General features: G+C 44.7%; 1 protein-coding gene across 1 annotated transcript in view; it reads left to right on the forward strand.

The window, feature by feature from the left end:
- The window catches only part of LOC137432653 (tissue alpha-L-fucosidase), a 54188-nt gene extending 36651 nt beyond the window's left edge, over window positions 1-17537 (forward strand). The window contains exons 8-10 of the mRNA XM_068124740.2: window positions 2038-2228; window positions 11373-11472; window positions 12766-17537. Coding sequence (XP_067980841.2) covers window positions 2038-2228; window positions 11373-11472; window positions 12766-12909 — 435 coding nt within the window. The 3' untranslated portion in view covers window positions 12910-17537. The remainder of the gene's footprint in view (window positions 1-2037; window positions 2229-11372; window positions 11473-12765) is intronic.
- Window positions 17538-20548: the final 3011 nt, after the last annotated feature.

The raw sequence follows: 20548 nt of genomic DNA on the forward strand, positions 1-20548 counted from the left end.
ATTTCGGTATAGAATGCAACTTTCAGATAAGCCTGTCTCTTATTCTGAGTATGTGTGCGTGGGGGGGGGGGGGGGGGGGGCAGTTATTCAAGGCTGGATGATGTGAACATATAGAATGGCGCTTGTCATTATAACAGGCTTTTGTGCTAGTCTATCTAGATTAATGAACGTGGCTGTGAGGCCGGTGTCAGTTACACTGTTGGCATCGGAAATTCAGTGTGGAGAGGCGTGGAGGTGGGGTGGGGAGTTGGAGAGGAAGGTTAGAGGTGTGGGGGGAGGTGGTGGTTTTGGGTTGTTGGAGAAGCAGGTCATAGTGCAAAACCATCCTGGGGGAGTGAACACTCTTGATGCCAAGTTTGAGTGAGCTCAATGGATGAAAGGGTGTTTCCGTTAGATGAAAGCAAATACACATGTTGGGGGTGAGGCTGGTATGGAGGAGGGGTGGTGGGTTAGGTGGAGGTTAATTATGCAAAACCACCCTGGGGGATGAATAGTCTTCATGGTAAGTTTGACAAGTTTGAGCCCTGTGGGTCAAAAGGCGTGGCCGGCAAATCAGAACACACACACACACACACACACACACACACACACACACACACACACACACACACACACACACGTATATAGATTCTAAATAGGTAGTTATAACTTATATGTAGGGAGGACAGTGCAAACACAGTAAAAAGCACATTATGCTCTCCCTTTATCATGAAGCCACATGTGCTTTGCAACCTTTTTTGTGTTCAACATTGATGTGGGCACTGACCTTTGCAACAAAATACATTATCCTTTTATATGTTTTTTTTTTCTTTAAAATTTTAAATCCTGACTCAGCTTTTGCAAAGGGCTCTGTATTATACCCATTAACCTGCGGCAAATTTGCTTAATATTTCTAATTTTGACTTTTAAGCTTAAATCTCAAAAAGAAAAATTGACATGTTCATGTAAATTGAGTGAAATTTTTGATGTTTGTTCCTATTTATTACCCCCACCACACAAGGTGGATGGAGATTATGTTTGCATCCCTGTCTGTCTATTTGTCTGTGAGCAGGATATCTTAAAAAGTTAGACGCATTTGGGTGAAATTTGATGAACGTTTGGGTGTGTGATGAGGACGAATTGTTTTGATTTTGGAGAAGATCCAGATCCGGATACTAGAATTTTTAAGTGATTCTTCACCGTTGTGATAGATAGACCAGAGTGATAGGGCCAAAAACGATATGTAGCACGATATCTCAAAAAGTTATGGACATATTCAGACGTAACTCGGTGGATGAGTCGGGTTTGTGACAGAAGAAGCTGATTAGAAAACTTAGAAGAAAAAACTTAGGCAGGGTATAAGCGCAAGACCCGATCAGGCCAGAATGCCAATTGTCTGGTTTTATCTGGGGTCAATTTTCATATGCCAACATAGATGCCTGGTTTTATTTATTTATTTATTTTCTTTATGGGATATTGCCCGCCAGAAAGCCACTCGAGGTGGGGGCTACACAAACAAAACAAAAGCAGAGCAACCACCCCCTTGGATTAAAACAAGACAAATGGAAAAAGTTGTCTCTTCACAGAACAAAAAGGGCTGGGAGGGGTTCTTACTCTGCATGAAAGAGGAGGCCATGCAAAGTTTGGTTTCACTGGTTCCTGCAGGGTCGGAATGCATAAACAAACAAACTTTCTTCTTCATATATTGGATATTCAGCCCATCTTAAAAAAATTACAATTACTTAAGAGAATATTTGAGATTGGCAAGCTTGTTGGCCTTGACGGATGTGTTGTAAAAATTAGATTTCTCATGTGGAATTGTTCTTAAAACAACCAAAAACTTTTCTTTTTGGGTAATTATACCTTGCTTTGACCTTGATGTTTATTTTGACAATTAAAAGTTGTTTTATGATGCAAAAAGTTGTCACTTACATTATGCTTCAATGATTCTTAAGAGCCATTTATCGAAATGAATAGTAGACAGACATTGACTCTCAGTCAATTGGTAAAATAGCGGTATTGATGACAATTTGTTGAATCTGCTGCCGGCACCTAAAGGGTCTTATGAAGTCGGTGAGCTGTGGAGGAAACTACCTTCTCAATGTTGGACCGACAGCAGGAGGATGGATTGTGCCTTCGTTCCAGTCGCTGTTGCAGGCAGTCGGGGTCTGGCTTCGGCTCAATGGTGAAGCGGTATATGGCAGCTCTCCATGGCGCGCTCAGAACGATAGTGCGACGCCTGCTATATGGTATGGGTTAACAGATGTGTGTGTGTGTGTGTGTGTGTGTGTGTGTGTGTGTGTGTGTGTGTGTGTGTGTGTGTGTGTGTGTGTGTGTGTGTGTGTGTGCTGCTAAAATGGTGTACTGTGAAGTGTATGAGTGGAGGGAGTAAGGGAGAAGCTTCTAAAAGTTTTTGAAGAGGATTGCTGGGTATTGTTTACCAGGGAAGTTGAAGACGGGGTGTTTGAAGTTTGTATTAATGCCATCCATCTTGTAGCAGTTGATGATATATGACATTGTGATCGGGCATGTGGGGAAAATGGAGGTGTTGGTGTGTGGGGTTGTGTATGTGGTTGGGAGTACTATATGATATTTGACAAGCATTGCTTGATATGGTCAGGTTGGAAAACTTTGGTTTCCATTTTCAGCAATAACTGAGGAGTATCAAGTGATGAATGTGTGGGATTCAAGTGATTCGGTGGTGAAAAATGGTCTCCCAGAGAAGAAGGCAGGTCGGGAGTGGGAGGTGGGAGATGAGGTGGAGGAGTGATTGCAGCAGAACGAGACTATGGGAATGGTACACCAGGTGATCGGAGGCAGGGCTTTGGGTGGACAATCATGGTCTATGGAGAAAGGCATAGAGGCCAGGGAACTCTGCAGCATGCACTGATTCCATACTTGGTAACATTGGTGGCAGGAAGTTATCGGTGGCACCATGGCTGTGGTGGCAGGATCAAATGCTTGAGATGGTGTAACGCGAGATGATGAGATGAATGGGGTAGTCTAGTGGTAGGATTCCCATGCATGGGTTGCAGGTAACTTCCTGCAGCTGTGGAGGAACTCGGCTGAAGTTCGAAAGAGCATAGGGCTTACTTTATGTACCTTTATGATGGCTTTTATGCAACCTGTTTTGACTATAAGAGCCAAGTGTTTTGGTAATTATATATAATCCTAGTTGCAGTTGGGGGTGATTGATTGGATCAGAGCCGATTGGTCTCTCCTTCAGCTATGGGTGAGGGACATGATTGAGCTTTTATTATTTATTTGGAGACTGCTGTCAGCATTGCACATGGTATGTGTTAGGTAGCCTTGGAGGTAAGCATTTCTTTCTATGCTGTGGCTGAGATCTGCTAACAAGAAATAAAAGCGGTTCGGCAGATGACGGCGGAGTGTAGCGTTGTGGTTGTCATGCATGTGCTGTGTGAAAATGTCTGCCACTATGGAGGCACTCTGGTCAAGCTTGAAACGGCAATGGGCTTCCTTTATGTACTGTTGTTGTTTCTTTATGCAGCCTTTTTTGACTACTTGTTCAATGATCTTCAGTCAGATTTGGTGGTTTCCACTTACTCCTGGTCTGGTCACTCTGATGGTTATAATTTCCAGGGATTTGCTATAGCTGTGTCCAACAAGCTGACTCCTATGGTAATCAAGGTAACACCAGGCAACGAGCATATTATGAGAATGAGGATTAGTCACTCCCTGGGTGGCATTTCCCTGGTCTCTGTATATGCGCCCACTTACGCGAGTGAACTTCCTGAGAAGGAGACATTCTATGCCATGCTTGAGTCAGTAGTTTATTGGTGCCCCAGACAAGATACTTTGACACTTCTAGGTGATTTGGTTGACTTCTGGTCTTGGGGGATTTCATTGCATCAACTGACACTGATAGGGATGGTTATGAGCCATGTGTTGGTTCCCATGGGTCTAAAACCAGGAACCAGAATAGCACCAAGTTCCATGACTTCACAAGATGTTGTGGACTTTGGGTGGCTGGTTCATGGCTTCATCACCCACAGCCATATCGCCGGACTTGGTATTCCAATGTTGGGGCTGTGGAAAAGGAGATTGACCATGTTCTCGTTGATGATTGCTGGAGGTTGCTCCAGAACTGCGGGATCTACCGGAGTGCTCATATCCTTAGTAGGCTTGGTCACAGGCTTGTTGAAGCAACTCAACCTGCAGCTAAATTCCAGGAGAATGGTACCATCCCAGCCGAGGCTGGATGTTGGCATGCTCAAGGATGAAAGGGTAGCTGAGGAGTTTGTGAACATGTTGAGTGTGAGTCTAAGGGATCTGGGTGTTTTGCGGGATCTTGAAGAGTTGTGGAGTGCCTTCAAGACTACCATCCCTGATGATTGACCAGTGCCACAGTGCCAGGCTTGTTGGTAGAACTGAGCTATTCAGGGAGGTGAGGAGTAAAACTGTACATTCGCTGAGGGTAGACAAGGCCTATGTGCGAGGAATCTGTGCAAAAGTGGAGCATCCCCTGTAGTCAAGTGATTATTGTCCTGCTTAGGGGGCCTTTACACAGGATGGTGACCTTTGTCCCTCCGTTGTGCGACCATAAAATTTGCCAAGTCGCCGTTGGAGGCTCAAAGGAGGCAGAATGGTTGCCTAGGTCGTTCAAAGGTGGTACACAGGAGGGTCAGACATCACCATGGACGCCATGGTCGCCGTAAATTTTTGAACATGTTCAAAACAGTCGCACAAAGGTCGCCGAGGAGGTTGGTTGCTCAAAGGTGGCTCAAAGGAGGCAGAAGGGAGGCACAAGCATTGCCGTGGTTGCAGAATGGAGGCACAGTGGTCGACCAATGGTCGCCAGGTAATAGATGCTTCTGCTGCAAATTTTCCTGTCAGTCTGGGCGATGCTTCTGCCTCCCTTGTGCCTCCTTTGGGCGACCAATAGCGTGCATTGAACGATGACTGTGGCGACCGCTGTGCCTCCATTCGGCGACCACGGCAACCCTTGAGCCACCATGGCAAAGCTTTTGCCTCTCTTCTGCCTCCTTTGAGCCACTTGTAGTGCCTCCTCAGCCTGCCTATAAATAGAGGGCTGGTACCTGCAGTGGTTCATTGTGTTTGCAGTGAATGGTGAACAACTCGACTCAAGAAAGTCTCCAGACTCAACAGGCACAAGACATCATGCCTCCCAAGAAGTGCACAAGACCAAGGGCAAAGAACCGCAGAGGTTCTCTGTTGTGTCAGCCAGGGGGCGGACCCACCAGGTTCGTGGTCTCCTTCTTCTGTGCCTGTTCATCCTTCTTCTAAGGACAGCAATGGCCATCTGGTTCAGCAGCAGTGCTTGGTGACCTTGTAAGATGGCAGTATGCAAGAGGAGTTGGTTGTTCATCCCAAAATCTTTATCTTCTGGAGATGTTCTCACTTTGGGAGCGAGGATGAAACTGATGGAAAAGCGCCAGAATCAGGGCATATATAATTATATACCCAGGCACTCCAGGTTGCCCAGCAGTCGCCAGGGGTCGCCCAAACAATGCTCAAGGGTCACCTAGGAGGCAGAAGCATGGCTGAATGGTCGCCCAGTGGTCGCCGTTAGTTGCCGTTGGTCGCCGATGATGGCACAGAGGAGGCACAGAGGAGGCTCAATGGTTGCCCAAACATTGCTCGGGGGTCGCCTATGTAGCTTCTAATCGCGTTGGTTGCCGTAGGTTGCACAGGGGAAGCAGGCAAGTGGCGCAGTGGACGCACAGGTCGCTCGTAGATCACCATGAAAATGCCCGACAATTGCATTTTTGGTGGTTCAAGGGAGGCACAAGGATCGCTGGAGCAGTTACATAGAAACAGGATTTTCTGGGTTTAGGCGACCATTGAGCGTCCTGGCCATTTTTTGGTCGTTCAAAGGTGGCACAAAGGTCGCAGCCCTGTGTAAAGGGGGTCTAACAGAGAAATCAGTGCATTGCCTCCTTCCTCCAAGCCCGCCTCTTGGTCTACTGCAGTTTGAGCTGAGGGTGGTGAGCTCTTGACAGAGGAGTCTGAAGTGAAAGCCTATTGGGCTGGTTACTTTGCACGGCTTTGCCAAGATGGTCCACCAGCTGTTGAGTTTGATGTCAGGGGTGTTGCTAGTCCTATTGCTGACCCTCCAATCAACTATTAATTGCTTTGGTTTGTGGAAACACAGGCTGAGTTTACCAAGTTGAAAGGAGGCAAAGCTACTGGGATTTGTGGCATCCATGCTGAGCTGTCGGCATGCTCAAGGTCCTGTCTCAAGGCTGGTGGAAATGCTATAGTCATGTTGTTGCATGCAGTTCTGTGCTCCATTTGGAGCACAGGCATTATCCCAACTGTTGTTGGTGCCTTGTTGTCCCTCTCTGGAAAGGGAAGGGTGATTGCCAGGACTGCAACAACTACCGAGGAGTGGCACTGCTCTCAGGGATGGGCAAATTCTTTGCTTGGATAATTGCTGATAGGGTTCACCACCATATTCCTGAGCACCAGCACCTAGAGCAGTCTGGCTTTACACCAAAGAGGTCAGTAATTGACCGTATCTTTGCTCTTCGGGTCATCACCGAATGCAGGCAAGAGTTTCAGCAGGGGCTGCTTGCAGCCTATGTTGATCTCTGCAAAGTATTTGATTCAGTGGATTGAGATGCTCACTGGAGGATCTTTGATCTTCATGGGATGCCACCAAAGCTGATCGATCTGATGTCTGAATTATACTCTGGTACTGAGAGTGCTGTGACGTGTGATGGTTCCATCTCTGACTTATTCCAGGTGTTACTGGAATTCGGCAGGGGCGTATATCGACCACACACTTTTCAGTGTTTATATGGACTGGCTTATAGGGAGGATGTCAGAGAGATATAGATGCAGTGCATCATTTGGGAATGTTAAGATCTCTGACCTTGATTTTGCAGATGATGCAGTCATCTTTGCGGAGACTCTGGACATCCTTACAGGAGTCGTCAAGGTGCTGGATGAGGAGTCAGAGTCACTGGAATTTTGGATTTCCTTGTTCAAGACTAAGATCTAGGCTTTCATTGATATATTGGATGCTACTATCTTGTCTATACCTGTCTGTGGTGAGGATATTGAGGCCACAGACAGATTCACTTACCTTAGCAGTGATATTCATTTCTCTGTATGTTGTGAGCTAGAAGTCCTTTTCGACGTCTGGGTTGGGCCTGGGAAGTCAGGGGTTCATGAGTGTGGTACCAGACCATGGGTGTGGTACTGTCAGTAACTATGCAGGAAGACGAACATGAGGACGAAGAAGATCATGAGTAGGAATGAAAGTTAACCTGAAGTGATGATTTACTGCTTTGAAGCATTGAAGGGAAGAGTGAAATTGAACAGCCAATTAACTAAAGAGAACAAGCAGAATTATAGAGGAAAAATATGGAAAGAAAGGTGCGCAGTTAGTCTGGATATTGCGAGTTTACGAAGTGGTGCAATCCTGCAATCTGTATGCCTGCAATCTGTACGGACTGTGAAGGGATGTAAGAACAGATGGAGTAAGACTGGAGAAGACGCACAAGAAAATAGAGACGCCATCAACTTGTCTACAAGAGAGCATCATGCCCTGTGCTTCGCTTATTTGTGGGAGATGCCACTGGTGGTGAGAGCTTTGGATTCCACAGCATCCAGGAGAGACAGGTGTGAACTATGTGATGTGATGCATGCCCTTTATAAGAGAGAGCAATCCTCCATTTAAATATGGCGCGCCACGTGAAAAGGGGAAAAGGGGGCTTATGAGTGTTCCTTGGGTAAACTGACTTTTCATCGTTTTCTGACCACCCGTAAGTCCTCCTTTTACGTGGCGCGCCACATATCGACAAAAGCTTTGTAAGCTGTGAGAAGTTCAGATTTGTAAGTTATTTTGTGTGTTGCTTCTAAAAAAATAAAAACATATTCCATGCTCGAAAAAAACAGAGAACGTATTCCATGCTCAAAAAAAAAAAACATTCCAAAAAGAACATATTCCAGGGTGGATTGGTTTATATAATTGAGAATTTACAGGGTGTTTCAAAAAGAGTGATACAACTTTAAACATTTATTTACAAAGAAACAGAAACCTCAGGAACGTGAATCAAACATTTCTTGAAAGTTTATGACATGGTATTTTCTATCACTGATTACTATTGCAGTAAATCACTGCTAGAGTCAGTGAGAGGCCAAGGTGTGAAATTGGCATTTACGCAAAATCCTTATAATTGACCTTCTCGGTGTGTGCCCCTCCGCGGTTCAGACAGGCAATGATCCGGACTCCAAAGTTCTGTCCAACTTTCGTGTAGGTCTCATGTGGCACTGCCTGGAGGTAGTCGGACACCTCCTGCTTCAGATACAGTGTGGCCTGATGGCCTGATGTTGTAGGCCTTCAGATACAGGCCTGATGTTTTAGGCCCACCAAAAAAACAAGAAGGCAGCCATATTAATTTGTCTGGGTGTCATGGTGGGTGGAGTCGAGCGACAAATGTGGGTGAGGTCCAGCAGCGGTACGACCAATGGCTGCACATTTCAAAAATCGACCCCAACAACAACCACATGGACCTCTTGTACACCGGCGACCGAACATGTGGTTTGTTGATGCGATTTTTTGATGTGACACATTGGGATGCAGATGATGTGCAAACCAACGACAACGATAAATGCTGAATATTTAATTGTCCATTTAATTGTGATCCAATCACATAATTTTGTGTTGTAGAGAATGTTTCTACATTGAACTGAATGTTGAAGTAACAATCTCCATGTTGGGTGTGTTCACCTTTGGCAGCAATCGTTCAAGCAACGTTCAACTGCATTGCACCATCGTCGCATTGACCATATGAGCACTCTAATCTGAGCCTGGAGCATGACATTCCACAACCGAATCAGCACATGTTTCATCAAGTTTCTGGGGCTATCTGGGCAGGGTTCAAACACGACGACCAATGATATCTCAGTGATGATCAATTTTTATTTATTTATTATTATTTATTTTTTTTGTATACAAGATCGAGGCTCGTGAAAGAGCGAACATTAATCACACAGAAAGACAAACCGACACATAAAACATATAACATCGGGAGCGGTAGACAAGATGGGGAGAGAGGGGGAAGGACACAAACACAACATTTGAGAGCAGGGACCGAGAGACATGGAGACATCGAGAGATCTGAGAGAGGGCGAGGGCTTTGGGGGGGGGGCATGGGAAGGGGGCGGTGGGAGAGGTATAAAACATATGGACACTGCCAGGACTTCCAGGAAAGAAGTTGGAATTTCAAACAAGGTGGATCTGGGGTGAATTAGCGGGGGTAGAAAAGATCAAGGTTTTGGATGGGGGAAGATAAGAGATGGTGGTGAACAGCTGTTTTAAAGACCTGGAGGGAGGAGTGGGATTGAAGGGAGTGTGGGAGTTTGTTCCAGAGGCGGGAGAAAAGAGGAATGAAGGAGTGAAGGTGAGCAGAGAGTCGAGATTTTGGCAGTTTAACCATCAGAGGCTTGCTGGCAGATCTTGTACGACCTGTAGGAATATTTGGGGGACAGAGCACAGAGAGAGCTGGGGGAGCAAGGCCGGAGAGGAGTCGGTAGAAGACAGAAAGACCACCTACCTGCCTGCGGTGAGTGAGTGAAAGGCCCTCAGAGATAGCTTCATCGCGGGAGATTCCAATGATTCTGAAAGCTTTGGTTTCAACAGCGTGAAGCCGAGCTAGGTGTGAGGCAGGAGCACCAGCCCATAGGGGAGAACAGTATTCCATTGAGCTGCGGATGAAAGCCTTGTATGTGGTGAGGAGCTCAGGTGTGCCTAGGAAGGACTTCGCACGACGGAGGATGCCCAGTCGGCGACTGGCTTTGCAGGCCAGCTTGGAAATGTGGTTTTCCCAAGAAAGATCATGGCAGATAGTGAGACCCAAAAGCTTGAGCGACAGAACTTCTTGGAGAGGATTGTTGAGAAAGTAGATGGGAGGGTTGTCCAGTCGATCTTTTCGGAGAGACATAGTAAGAGTGTGAGATTTGTCAGGATTGAAAGACATGTTCCACTTGTTTGACCAGTCTGTGATTTTGTCCAGGTCTTCAGAGAGTGAGGAGGCTGCAGACTGCCGATCTGAGGGAAGAGGATTGGAGCGGCAGAGAGTGGAGTCATCAGCAAAGAGATAGAGAGGATTTTCCAGAGAGTCGGAGAGATCATTGATAAAGACCAGAAAAAGCACAGGGCCCAGCACACTGCCTTGGGGAACTCCAGCCTGAACAGGAAGGGGAGATGAGAGAAATCCATTCAGGGCCACACGTTGACTACGACCAGAGAGGAAGTCCGCAAGCCATGCATGGAGATTTCCATGGATACCATAGGAGTAGAGTTTGGTGAGCAGAGCTGGGTGCCAGACCATATCGAAGGCACGTGATATGTCGATGGAGACAGCTCTAATTTCCTGTTTGGCATTGAGGACCTCCATCCATTGTTGAGACAGGAGAAGCAGCATGTCCAGAGTAGAGTGACCTGGTCTGAATCCAAATTGATGATCAGAGATCAAGCCATTGGAGAAGAGGAAAGATTTCATATCCGAAGCAATGATGGATTCCATGACTTTGCTGATAATTGGGAGCAGGCTGATTGGTCTGTAGTTAAAAGGATCTGTTTTTGCACCTTTTTTGTGTAAAGCGGTAATGTTTGCTGATTTCCAGGATGCTGGCAGATGACCTTGAGCAAAAGATAGGGTGAAAAGAACAGAGAGAGGGTGAGATAGAGTGGCAGAGCAGGATTTTAGGACCCGTGGGCTGATGCCGTCTGGTCCAGTTGCAGAATCAGAGTCGAGGTTAGACAAAAACTCCTCCACCTTGTCAGGAGAGAAGGACACAGAGTCCAGGAGCAGTTGGGTTCGACTGGGAAAGGTGGGAACAGAGAGAGATGGGTTTAGGACTAAAGATTTTGAGGCAAACACAGAGTTGAGGCATTTGGATTAAAATCTGGTGAGATGGCAGGCCAGGGTGTCATGACAAGACCTTTCCTTGCTCTTGACAAGACCTTTCCTTGCTCTAATGGCCCTGTGAGCAGGTGCATTGTCATGCATGAAGATGATTCCTGGAGTGGACCATGTTGTTTAAAAAGTGTTTTTTTTTTGGGGAAGATTTTCATTTGGGGTTTGCCTGGTGTTGGCTTAGTAGTTAGGTGGCTGGCTTAAGATGTTAGGGTCTTGAGTTTGACCCCTGTCATTCCATTAAATAACACCAGGTGGGTTGCCTTGGCCTGTCATCCTTCCAAGGTTGACAAAATGAGTTCCAGCTTACTGGAAACAGGGGGTACTGCATGAGCGGCACAGCCGTGCTCCCATAAATGATGCAACCGGCAGCCACAGTGTGCATTATATTAAATTATGATGATTATTTGGCTTTTCACATAATTTCCATTATTGTTTCAGTGTCCCATGGTAAATTTTCCCTCATTTTCCTTCGCAAAGGTATACCACCAGCAACGGAGTAGTGTACGCCACCATGCTCGAGTGGCCAGCCAACAACACTCTATCACTGGGTTCTGTTGAAACGACTCCCCACACCAAGGTAAGCAAAACACAATCCTTTTGTTGTTTGTTTTCTGACAAAGGTTATTGTAACATGCGTTTCGACATTGGAGCAATACAAAGTTTGCAGTAATTTATTTATTTGTTATATTTTGAGACTAGAGAAGCTTGGCTGGCAGGATGGCCTTCGAGGTATGCACACTCACTCCTTAGCTGTCTAACCTGGTCTGAATCCCAGCCCGGCATCCTGTCATGGCGTGCCAAAACCCACGGAGTTTATCCGTACTCTAACCTCTAAATGCTACACGTCAAACGAGGAGCAGGACCGTTGTCATGGTGTTTGGTATGACGCGGCAACAGTCAGGATTGAACCTGATATATTAGAGTCCCCAAGAACACCAAACCTCTTACAACATCACCATTTCTTTAACAACACCAATTATTCCCAGCATCGTATGGGGTTGGCTGGGAAAAAATTTGGGCCAAGTCTTTCACGAACCGGCTGGACAGGCCAGACATTCGACTGAAGGTGGTTTCGGCAGGAATTTGTCATTTTGTCTGGCGATAATTTGTCTACTTTTCATGAAACATCTTGAACATCCACTAACTTATGCTAGCAGATGGGACATGGAGCTTAATGTCCATCTGAGGATCGGTGCACGATGTGATGCAGCCTCTCGCCTGCAAATCACCAATCCAACAGTTTATGGTCTGGTCGGGAATCGAACCCAAACTAGACAGCTCAAAGGTACTAACTGCGCCATATCTACACCAGCTTATCAGACATTAAGCAAACCCTCCCTACCTGCCTCTGCATATTTTACTCGCACTGCAAAGCAGCATTTGCTTTATAAATGTGTACAGCAGGTATGAAGATGCCACAAGTCAGAGAGCTGCCTGGCTTTTAACTTGGAATGGTTATTGCTGTAATAATGCTGCAGATTTCTGACATTTCCGTAACATGGAGCCTTCCCAATTAAAATGTAGGTGCGTGTCTTTAGGAAATGGAGGTGAACAGGTGTCATGCCAAGTTCGACAATAAGACTAGTAGGCCAAAGTTATTGAGAAGTCGGGCCAGAAGGATGTTAAAATTATGCCACAGCAATACACCCAATTGTGACCAAATTTATGCCTCGCCCAGCCTGTAAAACACCAGGATGATAGTTTGTAGCTGGGCCTAGCGAGCCCGGGCTAGACGAGCCCAGAGAGTGTGAGTGTGGGGTGGGATGCGGGGTCCAACATGATCAGGTGTTGACAAACTGTCTCGCTTTTCCATGAGCCAAGAAACCTTTATTAAAAGCAAACTCGTGTGCTGTGCCCGAACTCCCCGTAGGTGGCAATGCTGGGCTATCCTTCCTCACTGTCGTGGAAATCGATAAAACCACGAGGCGTTATGGTTCAACTTCCCGCACTGCTTCCCTCCGACCTGCCATCCCCCATCCACGCGTGGGTGCTCAAGTTGATAGGCATCAAATGATCCACACTTGTTGGGAACATGCTCAGGGACTTGTATTGGACTCGATCGCTGTATTTTAATTCGACGGGCTTATTACCCAATCATGCCTTCTGCCATATAGAGCTTATTATGAACTTTCGCCACTTTTGGCGGTCTTGGGCCTACGTTCGGATTTTATTCCAGGGGACCTTCACTCCTTTCATTTCCTCTTCGCCGGTGCGTCAGCAGGTCTCTATTTGCCATCCAATCCTTCTCTTCCTGTCACGTGCCCAGCATATTGCTATTTTCGGTCTGTGTTGTGATTCTCCATGCAGCGCCTGACCTAATCCATCTTTCCCTCCTAATTTTGATCCGCTATGTAATGTTTTTCGTCCCTGTTAGCCTTTCAACCTCTACTATCCATGTCAGTCCAGAAGACTCAAGATTTTTTTTATGGCTGCTGCAAATGAGACACGAGTAGTCTGCATGCTATTTCTAGTAGTCTGAATGTCTGCACTCTAGTAGTCTGCATGCTATTTCTAGTAGTCTGCATGCTATTCCTAGTAGTCTGAATGTCTGCACTCTAGTAGTCTGCATGCTATTTCTAGTAGTCTGCATGCTATTCCTAGTAGTCTGAATGTCTGCACTCTAGTAGTCCGCATGCTATTTCTAGTAGTCTGAATGTCTGCACTCTAGTAGTTTGCATGCTATTTCTAGTAGTCTGCATGCTATTCCTAGTAGTCTGAATGTCTGCACTCTAGTAGTCCGCATGCTATTTCTAGTAGTCTGAATGTCTGCACTCTAGTAGTCTGCATGCTATTTCTAGTAGTCTGAATGTCTGCACTCTAGTAGTCTGCATGCTATTTCTAGTAGTCTGCATGCTATTCCTAGTAGTCTGAATGTCTGCACTCTAGTAGTCTGCATGCTATTTCTAGTAGTCTGAATGTCTGCACTCTAGTAGTCTGCATGCTATTTCTAGTAGTCTGAATGTCTGCACTCTAGTAGTCTGCATGCTATTTCTAGTAGTCTGAATGTCTGCACTCTAGTAGTCTGCATGCTATTTCTAGTAGTCTGAATGTCTGCACTCTAGTAGTCTGCATGCTATTTCTAGTAGTCTGAATGTCTGCACTCTAGTAGTCTGCATGCTATTTCTAGTAGTCTGAATGTCTGCACTCTCGTAGTCTGCATGCTATTTCTAGTAGTCTGCATGCTATTCCTAGTAGTCTGAATGTCTGCACTCTAGTAGTCTGCATGCTATTTCTAGTAGTCTGAATGTCTGCACTCTAGTAGTCTGCATGCTATTTCTAGTAGTCTGCATGCTATTCCTAGTAGTCTGAATGTCTGCACTCTAGTAGTCTGCATGCTATTTCTAGTAGTCTGCATGCTATTCCTAGTAGTCTGAATGTCTGCACTCTAGTAGTCCGCATGCTATTTCTAGTAGTCTGAATGTCTGCACTCTAGTAGTTTGCATGCTATTTCTAGTAGTCTGCATGCTATTCCTAGTAGTCTGAATGTCTGCACTCTAGTAGTCCGCATGCTATTTCTAGTAGTCTGAATGTCTGCACTCTAGTAGTCTGCATGCTATTTCTAGTAGTCTGAATGTCTGCACTCTAGTAGTCTGCATGCTATTTCTAGTAGTCTGCATGCTATTCCTAGTAGTCTGAATGTCTGCACTCTAGTAGTCCGCATGCTATTTCTAGTAGTCTGAATGTCTGCACTCTAGTAGTCTGCATGCTATTTCTAGTAGTCTGAATGTCTGCACTCTAGTAGTCCGCATGCTATTTCTAGTAGTCTGAATGTCTGCACTCTAGTAGTCTGCATGCTATTTCTAGTAGTCTGAATGTCTGCACTCTAGTAGTCTGCATGCTATTTCTAGTAGTCTGAATGTCTGCACTCTAGTAGTCTGCATGCTATTTCTAGTAGTCTGAATGTCTGCACTCTCGTAGTCTGCATGCTATTTCTAGTAGTCTGAATGTCTGCACTCTAGTAGTCTGCATGCTATTTCTAGTAGTCTGAATGTCTGCACTCTAGTAGTCTGCATGCTATTTCTAGTAGTCTGAATGTCTGCACTCTAGTAGTCTGCATGCTATTCCTAGTAGTCTGAATGTCTGCACTCTAGTAGTCTGCATGCTATTTCTAGTAGTCTGAATGTCTGCACTCTAGTAGTCTGCATGCTATTTCTAGTAGTCTGAATGTCTGCACTCTAGTAGTCTGCATGCTATTTCTAGTAGTCTGAATGTCTGCACTCTAGTAGTCTGCATGCTATTTCTAGTAGTCTGAATGTCTGCACTCTAGTAGTCCGCATGCTATTTCTAGTAGTCTGAATGTCTGCACTCTAGTAGTCTGCATGCTATTTCTAGTAGTCTGAATGTCTGCACTCTAGTAGTCCGCATGCTATTTCTAGTAGTCTGAATGTCTGCACTCTAGTAGTCTGCATGCTATTTCTAGTAGTCTGAATGTCTGCACTCTAGTAGTCTGCATGCTATTTCTAGTAGTCTGAATGTCTGCACTCTAGTAGTCCGCATGTTATTTCTAGTAGTCGGAATGTCTGCACTCTCGTAGTCTGCATGCTATTTCTAGTAGTCTGAATGTCTGCACTCTAGTAGTCTGCATGCTATTTCTAGTAGTCTGAATGTCTGCACTCTAGTAGTCTGCATGCTATTTCTAGTAGTCTGAATGTCTGCACTCTCGTAGTCTGCATGCTATTTCTAGTAGTCTGAATGTCTGCACTCTAGTAGTCTGCATGCTATTTCTAGTAGTCTGAATGTCTGCACTCTAGTAGTCTGCATGCTATTTCTAGTAGTCTGCATGCTATTCCTAGTAGTCTGAATGTCTGCACTCGAGTAGTCCGCATGCTATTTCTAGTAGTCTGAATGTCTGCACTCTAGTAGTCTGCATGCTATTTCTAGTAGTCTGAATGTCTGCACTCTAGTAGTCCGCATGCTATTTCTAGTAGTCTGAATGTCTGCACTCTAGTAGTCTGCATGCTATTTCTAGTAGTCTGAATGTCTGCACTCTAGTAGTCTGCATGCTATTTCTAGTAGTCTGAATGTCTGCACTCTAGTAGTCTGCATGCTATTTCTAGTAGTCGGAATGTCTGCACTCTCGTAGTCTGCATGCTATTTCTAGTAGTCTGAATGTCTGCACTCTAGTAGTCTGCATGCTATTTCTAGTAGTCTGAATGTCTGCACTCTAGTAGTCTGCATGCTATTTCTAGTAGTCTGAATGTCTGCACTCTAGTAGTCTGCATGCTATTTCTAGTAGTCTGAATGTCTGCACTCTAGTAGTCTGAATGCTATTTCTAGTAGTCTGAATGTCTGCACTCTAGTAGTCTGCATGCTATTTCTAGTAGTCTGAATGTCTGCACTCTAGTAGTCTGCATGCTATTTCTAGTAGTCTGAATGTCTGCACTCTAGTACTCTGCATGCTATTTCTAGTAGTCTGAATGTCTGCACTCTAGTAGTCTGCATGCTATTTCTAGTAGTCTGAATGTCTGCACTCTAGTAGTCTGAATGCTATTTCTAGTAGTCTGAATGTCTGCACTCTCGTAGTCTGCATGCTATTTCTAGTAGTCTGAATGTCTGCACTCTAGTAGTCTGCATGCTATTTCTAGTAGTCTGAATGTCTGCACTCTAGTAGTCTGAATGCTATTTCTAGTAGTCTGAATGTCTGCACTCTAGTAGTCTGCATGCTATTTCTAGTAGTCTGAATGTCTGCACTCTAGTAGTCTGAATGCTATTTCTAGTAGTCTGAATGTCTGCACTCTAGTAGTCTGCATGCTATTTCTAGTAGTCTGAATGTCTGCACTCTAGTAGTCCGCATGCTATTTCTAGTAGTCTGAATGTCTGCACTCTAGTAGTCTGCATGCTATTTCTAGTAGTCTGAATGTCTGCACTCTAGTAGTCTGCATGCTATTTCTAGTAGTCTGAATGTCTGCACTCTAGTAGTCTGAATGCTATTTCTAGTAGTCTGAATGTCTGCACTCTAGTAGTCTGCATGCTATTTCTAGTAGTCTGAATGTCTGCACTCTAGTAGTCTGCATGCTATTTCTAGTAGTCTGAATGTCTGCACTCTAGTAGTCTGCATGCTATTTCTAGTAGTCTGAATGTCTGCACTCTAGTAGTCTGCATGCTATTTCTTTGGTGATTTTCCTCGATTCACATCCAAATAAGAGGACTGACTTAACGTTGTTGTTAAAGATCCTCTTCTTCGTTTTGATGTTATGCTTCTTTGAGTTTCGTGATGCCCCACTTTCCTTTTTGTATCTGCTGTAGTGCATCTGTCTCTTCCCCTCCTATTATGGTAACCTTGGACCCCAGGTATGTAAACTTGCAAACCTCTCTAATTTGTGAATTGTTGCACATTAGCAGGTTGCCCGTGCCAGCACGGGATTCTAAACTCGGTAAGGATGGAGACGGCTCGGTAAGGATGGAGACGGCTCGGTAAGGATGGAGACGGCTCGGTAAGGATGGAGACGGAAAAAATTCAAATTGATGGCGTCTTCCGCCATCGAGCCGGCAAGCTGGGGGCAACAATTCACATTTATTTCCACATCTGATGCAATTTAAATGCTCTAATGGCGGCGAGCTGCTCCATTTGAAACTGTTTCTTCGATGTACGTATCTTTTTGATGCCTAAGGTCCAAAATAAATATTTGTATTGGTGTCCAAGACAGTGATCGTTTGCCAATTAATAGTAGGATTTACATTCCTCAGGATTTTTATTGCTTCCGTATCTCATTTATCTATGTAGGGTATATGTTGAGCCTTCTATACTGCATTTGTACAGCTCAACATTTATGTTAACCACTCCCGGTGCCTTCAGGTTCTTCAGACTTTTAATAACATCTTGTACTTCAAACTGATTTGTCCCATGTCAATTGGTAGAAGATCCCTTCCTGTCCATTCTCCTAACTCATCTTACAGCATCAATATTTACAGGAAGGGGAATTTCATTATATATCGAGGGCCTGTGTATTGATTTGTGTGCTGGTGAATTGCTGTGTACATTCTGTGGTTAGGTTAGAGTAGGTTAGGTCAGGTTAGGTGTGCTTAAGGTTTGGTTAGGTGTGTGTTTGTTATGCATGATTTATTTGTTTATTTGTCCTGCATCTCTCCTTTCCTTCTTTCTCGTTTTTTGTCTGCAGATGGGTGAATCTTACAAATAGTTGTTGTAGGGTTCACCCGGCTGTGCATGATTTCTGTGACAGCTCTTTCATGAGCCTTCGTCTCTGTTAAAATAACAAAAATGGCCCCCAAGAGCTTGCAAGTGCCATATAAAGAGCATTCGATTGATGAAGAAGATTTTTTTTGGCTTTGCAACTTCATTGAAGTTTGCTGTTCGACTTGAATGAAAAGAATAACGAACAAAGCAACCTTTATTTTTCCCCTGTTTAACCATTTTCCCATTGTTGTTACAAACCCAGAGATCCAGTCGGAATCCAAGACTCGCTCACAGCGATGTTCCATATTAATAGACGGGTCAATATACTGCCTGACCCCAAAAAAATTGCAAATTTTTGTTTTATGCTTATTTCTAGTAGTTTATGAAGTGGAAGACAACATATTAAAAGTTGGACAATTTTGACGCATGGGAAAGTCCCTCAGTGACGTCAGAAAACAAGATGGCTGCCGGCAGATAAAACGTAAAAAAATTGACTGATAATCATCAGACCACTAACAATTTAAAGTAAATTTTGCACCAATATTTGTATTATGATCGTTGCTGGTAGTTTATCCAGTGCTAATCCTGAGACCATTCGCAATTTAAAGTAAATATTTGCACAAATATATGTTCTTTGATTGTTTCTGCCAGTCTATGACATGGAAAGCCACATGTAAAAAATTGGACAATTTTGACACATGTGGAAGTACCATATGCCTTCTAGTCTTAGATTCCAGTTTCATCGTCCTCCTCCTCCTCCTCTATGTCTGGTTCAACACTCATATTGTCACAGTTGCTGTCCTGGCAATGTCCACATGCACTGGTGCACTCTAATCCATGCTTCCTACATGAACACCTTAGTGTTTTGCACCCCCCTGAACAGTTGCAGTGAATCATCTGAAGTAGTATGTCTGGAGCAGGGCTTTTGTCTGTCATCACTGGAACAAGTTTTCCTCCTTCTACCTTCCATCCCCACTCCGTTGGCTCCATTCCACAACAAAGGCCCATCCATTCCATTACCTGGTAATAGGTCCGCAGAGAATGAAACTTGCAGGCAGCGGATGTGGGTGGCAGTCTTTCAGGAGTGACAAATGCCTTAGCCCTTGCAACCTTTTTGCAGAGAATGTTGTATCTGATCGATGCCAATGAGTCGTTCTGATTTGCTTTAAACAATGCCACCATTGCTCTGCAGCCTGCAGTTTCAATAACATCCTGACTCTGCTGTGGTTTACAGAACACCTTTGAGCTGTCTATCAGTTCCTTTTCTTTCTTGATGATTATTTGAAACCCTGACTTCTTTCCAATCCCAAAGACACGAGACGTTGCGTCACAGCCAGTTAATGCATGAAGGAACAATATATCTCTGCAGGCTGCATTTCCAAGTATCTGCTGAAGGACTTTGATATTGTAGACATTTGATTTTGCCTTGTCAGAACGGAAATAGAGTTCAATGCAGTTTGTCTCCACCATATAGAAGAGCAGGAGGAGAAGGAGATCTGTATCTTCTTCAATGAGGGTTGTAGATCTGGAAGCCGCATTTGCGACGGCCGCTTTTGCAATCTCAACATCAGCATCTCCCTCTGCTTGGATCACCTCACAGCCTTCCTTGTGCAACACCTCTATAATCAACAGTATCATTGCCTGCTTGTTTGACTCATTCGACAGAAAGTCCTCCTTTTTCCCAACAAATTTTGTTGACTCCGTAATGTTAACCTTGGTGGCATTCTTGTTTCTATTCCGACGTTGATGAGAACAGTCCTTTGTGCTTGGCCCAGCCTCATAACCATCAAACACAACAGTAGCTTTGCCATAGTGTCATACTGTAAATGAGGCATATTCATCTGCAATGGAACTGTAGGTGAATCCCTCTGTCCACTTTAAGCGGTGAATAAGTGATCCCCCGTCAAGAACATAGTGATCTGTTCCTGGAACTGTCTGGTTGACAGCATTGTCAGATTTGGTTGTAGCATAATTCCTTATTGCCTCCGCCAACTGTGGTTTATCTGGCTGGCGCAGGATGTTTTTTGCCTCAAAAAGAGACATTGGGTATGGGCAGAGTTCATATTTCATCACTTCACCTATCTGGAGATCTCCCGTCTGTGACACCACTAAGAACCTCTGGAATAGTAACGCTGGATCTATTGTGCGGTCCTCAGCAACTTTGACTGCCCTGCTGAATGCAAGTGTCTTGGCTTTAGAACTCCTTTTGTGTGAATAGGAGTAAGCTGGGTGATCATCCATCTTCTTGACAATGTCACTACCTACTTTGAATAGGTCATGAACATTGACATCCTCATTTGCAGTAACCCCTGTGATGATATTGCGCAATGACTTGTCATCAGAAAATGGTGTGAAGCTGTCCAGTTTTTCGGCAACTTTGCCACGATCAGCTTCATCTCGACTCACCCTGGATGTTGTCAACTCCTTATGTTGTTCACTTGTTGAGTAGCTACTCGAGGTCAGTTCTTGCATAGCAAGGTTGTAGGAGGACGATATGGTTGAAGACAGAGTCCAAACT

The sequence above is a fragment of the Myxine glutinosa genome, chromosome 8 (genome assembly GCF_964187855.1).
Source record: "Myxine glutinosa chromosome 8, kmMyxGlut1.1, whole genome shotgun sequence".
In the NCBI taxonomy this organism is placed as follows: Eukaryota; Metazoa; Chordata; class Myxini; order Myxiniformes; family Myxinidae; genus Myxine; species Myxine glutinosa.